The 6103-nt window shown below is 41.6% G+C and overlaps 1 protein-coding gene across 1 annotated transcript; it reads right to left on the bottom strand.

The window, feature by feature from the left end:
• Positions 1 to 453: 453 nt before the first annotated feature.
• On the bottom strand, positions 454 to 5025 carry LOC139712771 (neurotrypsin-like; the record flags this gene model as incomplete). The annotated part of the gene is made up of 3 exons (XM_071624564.1): positions 454 to 551; positions 4070 to 4255; positions 4720 to 5025. Coding segments are annotated over 3 exons (590 nt in total), but the record flags the coding sequence as incomplete, so codon positions are not given.
• Positions 5026 to 6103: the final 1078 nt, after the last annotated feature.

Below are 6103 nucleotides of genomic sequence, written 5' to 3'. Positions count from 1 at the left end.
CTTGAAAGGAGTATAATGTCAGCAAGATGAAATAATAATTTGTCCGTGTATTGATGAAAATGAGGAATAGCGGACGATGAAAAAAAAGGTTTGAATTATGAATTGTCGGATGACGTGGACAGGTTGATGATATAAATATTAGCGCATCATGGGAAAGATTAAGTAATGATGAGCCCAATGATATCGCAGGGCTCCAAACTAATTTTTATTTTTTGACCACCAAAATCATTGATTTCTTTCTTTTTTTACTTTTTTTTTGGTGGCCAAAAAAATCAAGAAAAACATAGGAAAAACTAAATCGGTCCTACTAAAAACAATTATGAAGCATTACTGACGTGACAAGTACCCATGTCTAAAATAAATGAATACAAAAGTAGATCATCTTATCACCATTATTCTGAATTCTAAGATTTAGCAAATAGGCTTATAGATAATTATAAAAGTTGATGCCTATTAGGTGGTCATAGCTAGAGTCTCGCCAGGATTGAAAACTCCTTGGATGGTGTTGAAGGCCGCCCCCTCTGGCGGATTTGGCAGGCGACAGGTGGTAGCTATAGCAACCAGAGAGAAGAGAGTGGGCGAAACAAGAGAATTTAAATCCTAACAAAGAGGTGTATCACATATACTCTGCTACATGGTAGGGTCAGCTCTGCTCTTGGAATGCTTGGATTATTTTTTCGGAGCCATCACAAAATATTTCTTTAGCATTTCCGTATAAACCTTTATACTTCTACTACATTTATTGTAGGTCACTCTCCCCCTTGCTTTCTGCATGGTTCTGGCAAGCTGCCACCCTGAATAGATTTATGACAATAGAGGAAGCAGAAAGCATTAGATCTAAGAGATGAACATTTGTCTTCATATTATATTATAAAATGGGTTCAAGAATGTAGCCAATAGGAAGCGCTGAAATGAGTCACATATGCTTCCTTTATTCTAGTCCCATTGCACTGCGTGTTAAATCCTATTGCCGATCGTCTGTGCGCGCGGCGGCTCCTTTGAATTGCATGCATACGCGCTGTCAATCCTGTACACAACTTCTAGTTCGGGCTGCCGGCCGGCCGGCCTTTCTTCCCTTGTGCATAACATGTGTGGCGTACGTATACTCTTATACGTACACTTTGTACAGTACAGTAGACCAAGCGTTGTGGGACCGGACGCGTACATGGAGTCACTTTGAAGGGCAAATCCAACGATTTAGCAGGTTAATTCTCACGCCGTTTTCAGAGTATGTTGTCTAGTAGGCCTATATGAGGAGTCTATATCAAGTCTTTAAGGTAAAGGGTGCATATTCTATGTAAAATAAGTAAGTTTTCATGCGGGAACTTAAGTGTCCGGAAACCCAACCCCCATCATACTTATACAGTATGTGCGGGATTTCCGAGTGCGATGTGCGTAAATGTTTGGGACGAACATCTTCGGACGTCTTGACCCACAAAGGTATGTGAAAAACGCTGAAAAATGCTGTTAGTTTTCGAATTTTCGACCCATTTTATAAAACAAATGATGCACAGGATTATTTCGTGGCGTTAGTGGAGGCGTAGCTCACTCTCGGGTATTTACAATGTAGTGCAACATGCACTCGGCTTCGCCTCGTGCATGTTTCACAATTGTGAATACCCTCGAGTGCACTATATGCCTACACTATCGCACTCTATCCTGTGCATCATTTGTATAATATCACTGTCCTCCTCTGTGCCCCACAAAATCCACCTTCTTCACCACGAAAACACTTGACAGTACGGTTTTGCCTTGGGGGCACGTTCCTTCTTTTATCCTTGGTGTGATTTTCTAGCGACAGTGCCAGGTAGATCAACTATCGTTCAAGAGTCATCCACTTTGATATGAAGGGGAGCAGTCATGGCGACACAGGAGTGGAGCTGAAAAAGCACAGTTTTATGGATAAATCTCTCTGTCCATAGAGGACTGGAGCTGATGTTGAAGCCATCGACAACAACAATAATAACATAACAACAATAACAAAGAATAATAGTATGCATGCCTTTGAGAGAATTTGCAATGGGTTCTCACTTCTGTGTGACAATCGATAATCTTCCAGTTTTCTTAAAGATTTATGACTCCAGAAAGTAGAAAAAAGTAGCAAAAGTAGGATTGCTTGGAAGCCTGAGAGATAGAAAACTGAGATAGAGATACCGTTGGATTGGTTGATGGGAGTGAGAACTAGAAAAGCACTCTGAGAGCGCAGACCTCCACCAAGCAGCTCATTTCAACCACTGATCTTGTTCTTCCACAGAGACCAGGGATTTGCACTCATACATGCACGCTGAAAATCGCCCAATTTCCCAATATAGAAGCCTTTTGTTTACATCATCAGCTTCCAGCTATGCCCCGCCTCGCCCAAGCAGAGAATTCGCTTCAGAGCACATATGAAAACCTCAAATACATGCAAATTGATCTTCCGAGTTCATTAAACCCTATCTGCCAAAAGATTAAAAAATCCTTCAAAAATTAATAAAAAATTCCCAGATCACTACTGAAATTTTAATCATCTGTTCCTTGTGTCACTATCAACTTTTCCTGCATGTTTCATTCAAATCCGTCCACAAATTTTTGATATACGAAGAGAGAGATGGAAAGAGATATAGGAAGAGAGAGATATAGGAAGAGAGAGATAGAAAGAGATATAGGAAGAGAGAGCTGGAAAGAGATATAGGAAGAGAGAGATGGAAAGAGATATGGGAAAAGAGAGATAGAAAGAGATATAGGAAAAGAGAGATAGAAAAAGAAATAGGAAGAGAGAGATGGGAAGAGATATAGGAAGAGAGAGATGGAAAGAGATATAGGAAGAGAGAGATGGAAAGAGACATAGGAAGAGAGAGATAGAAAGAGATATGGGAAAAGAGAGATAGAAAGAGATATAGGAAGAGAGAGATGGAAAAAGATATAGGAATGGAGAGATGGAAAGAGATAGGAAGAGAGAGCTGGAAAGGGATAGAGGAAGAGAGAGATGGGAAGAGATATAGGAAGAGAGAGATGGAAAGAGATATAGGAAGAGAGAAATGGAAAGAGATATAGAAAGAGAGAGATGGAAAGAAATATAGGGAGAGAGAGATGGAAAGAGATATAGGAAGAGAGAGATAGAAAGAGATAAGGGAAAAGAGAGATAGAAAGAGATATAGGAAGAGAAAGATGGAAAAGATATAGGAAGAGAGAGATGGGAGAGATAGGACGAGAGAGCTGGAAAGGGATAGAGGAAGAGAGAGATGGAAAGAGATATAGGTAGAGAGAGATGGAAAGAGATATAGGAAGAGAGAGATGGAAAGAGATATAGGAAGAGAGAGAGATGGAAAGAGATATAGGAAGAGAGAGAGATGGAAAGAGATATAGGAAGAGAGAGCTGGAAAGAGATAGGAAGAGAGAGCTGGAAAGGGATATAGCAAGAGAGAGATGGAAAGAGATATAGGAAGAGAGAGATGGAAAGAGATAGGAAGAGAGAGCTGGAAAGGGATAGAGGAAGAGAGAGATGGAAAGAGATATAGGAAGAGAGAGATGGAAAGAGATGTAGGAAGAGAGAGATGGAAAGAGATATAGGAAGACAGAGATGGAAAGAGACATAGGAAGAGAGAGATAGAAAGAGATATGGGAAAAGAGACATAGAAAGAGATAAAGGAAGAGAGAGATGGAAAAAGATATAGGAAGAGAGATAGAAAGAGATATGGGAAGAGAGAGATAGAAAGAGATATGGGAAAAGAGAGAGAGAGATATATATAGGAAGAGAGAGATGGAAAAAGATAGGAAGAGAGAGATGGAAAGAGATAGGAAGAGAGAGCTGGAAAGGGATAGAGAAAGAGAAAGATGGAAAGAGATATAGGAAGAGAGAGATGGAAAGAGATATAGGAAGAGAGAGATAGAAAGAGATATAGGAAGAGAGAGATGGAAAGAGATATAGGAAGAGAGAGATGGAAAGAGATATAGGAAGAGAGAGATGGAAAGAGATATAGGAAGAGAGAGATGGAAAGAGTTGTAGGAAGAGAGAGAGGAAAGATATAAGGAGAGACAGCGATGGAAGAGATATAGTTCTAGGGAGAGAGAGAGGAAGGATGCTCACATTCAGGTTGAGGAGGGCCACAGCTGAGTGGTGCTCCCTTCCACTGTCCGCCCCTCTCACAGTACAGTGTGGTGTTCCCTGTCCCGTGCACGCAGGAGAGCTGCAACGATTCACCTGCCCAGTACTTGACCTTGTAGACGCTGACGTATGAAAACGGTGGCAGGTTGGGCAGCTCGCATGGCATATCTGGGGACATGGAGATAGTATCAAGAAGAAATGTATTAATGTTGCTTTCAATTTACTCATTGCAGCATGGCAGCAATATCATCACTCTCAAAGCACTGTTCCACACACCCATATTATTCATGTTACCAGTTATCATATCACATCACATTATCTTCTCTAAGGTGGTGTAATACAGCACATTGTCGGCTGCTTGATCAAATCTGGTACTATACGTACAATCACTTATTCAGCAAGTGATTGCCAAATTCTTATCAAAAAGCACTTCCAGCATAAACTAAATTCTGCCATTAAGATCTGAAACACGTTCCAAAATGTTACAGCTCGGCTGAAGTAATGTTTATTGTGGCAATCTAAATTCCTGTATGTATGCCACTCTTCTAACCATTGCAAAGCGAATTAAACCTCCACAGTCACTATGAACAATTGTAAAACCATTTCTCCAGCGCGGAGTGCTTCATACGCACCAATGGCATAACAGCTAGCCCCCGCATCTTCCGCATGCGTACAGTCGTGTATCGAAGGGCTCCGCGGGCAGTCGAAGATCGAGGACTCGTTGCCCACACACTGCACCTCGTCGAACAGGATGGAGCTGTAGGTCTGGCGATAGCCTCCCGTGGTGACCACGGCCTTGGCTGGCCCCAGGCCAAGCTCCCGGCAAACCACCTCCACGTCCTTGATGTCCCAGTCATCGTCGCACACGGTGCCCCAGCTGCCGGACATGTACACCTCGACCCGTCCCTCGAAGATGGACGGTCCGCCAACAAGACGCACTGGATGGGCCAGTAGACAGACATGTTCAAGAAGGTGATATCAAGGGAAGGCTTAAAGTTGAATGGATGAAAAATATCCATAGCAGGGCCGGGAGATAGCAAAAACAGCACATCTACATGAAATCTCCTTTTCAGGAAATCAAGTTTGAATTTGTGCAAAGGTGCAGCTCTTTTTTTGTGTCTGTTTAACACAGAATATCATCAATATGTGGACTGCAAATTAATTTCACCAGAGTCCTTATTTTGTCTTGTTTTTTGCATAAATGAAAAAAATGTTGTTTCACCACATGAATTCAGCTAGGCTATTTGCTACAGAAAAATAATGTAAGTCTTGATTAGTGACTGTCAGACCATATGTTGATGATACTTTACAACTTATTGATTTGAAACATACTTACCAAAATTTAGCTGAGTTTACCTCATGCCAAAGCAAGTACCAGGTATTCTTTGGCCTCTGCAGGCCATTTTGTGGCTTAAAAAAATTGTTTTAGACAATGACCATGCATAAATGCGATTAGTTCGTGTACACTGCACCATGCCAGACGCCATTCTGCGCATGATTCTGCAAAGTTGCACAGCCGCTGCACAGCCAATTACTACATAAACATGCCTTTAGCAAAACAGCGTATTGCCCTTTACGTTGTTTTGCCAAATTCATGATGGACAAGCATTGAGAGGGGGCCAGTGATTGCAGTTTTCATTTTTTGCCAACAAAATTCAAACATTTTCCATTGGGGGTCATATCTCAGTGAGTACGTTCTGATTTCTGGTTCTGGTAATGGGATGGATTACACAAAAACAAATGAAAGACATGACCATGTCCATTTTCCTAAAACCTGACATACGCTGTTTTGCCATCTGAAGGCCAAGCTATACTCTGACACTGCTGAAGCTGTCGTCAGAAACAAACAGTAGGACTGACAGGAAGATAAGGAAAGGATGGCGGGATGAATCAATCTACGTATTTCACTGTGTTACGAGCTCAAGGACAAGATGGCGGCACTCGGGATCATACTCGTCATTTTCTGTGATACCCATTGACAATAAAGCCACTTCATCACCAAATGATTGGAAGGGG

This window comes from Diadema antillarum, unplaced genomic scaffold (assembly GCF_040938485.1).
Source record: "Diadema antillarum isolate AM-2024a unplaced genomic scaffold, OU_Dant_1.0 seq00001854_RagTag, whole genome shotgun sequence".
In the NCBI taxonomy this organism is placed as follows: Eukaryota; Metazoa; Echinodermata; class Echinoidea; order Diadematoida; family Diadematidae; genus Diadema; species Diadema antillarum.
Note: the sequence above shows the minus strand (reverse complement) of the source record. Positions and strands in the feature narration are given on the sequence as shown.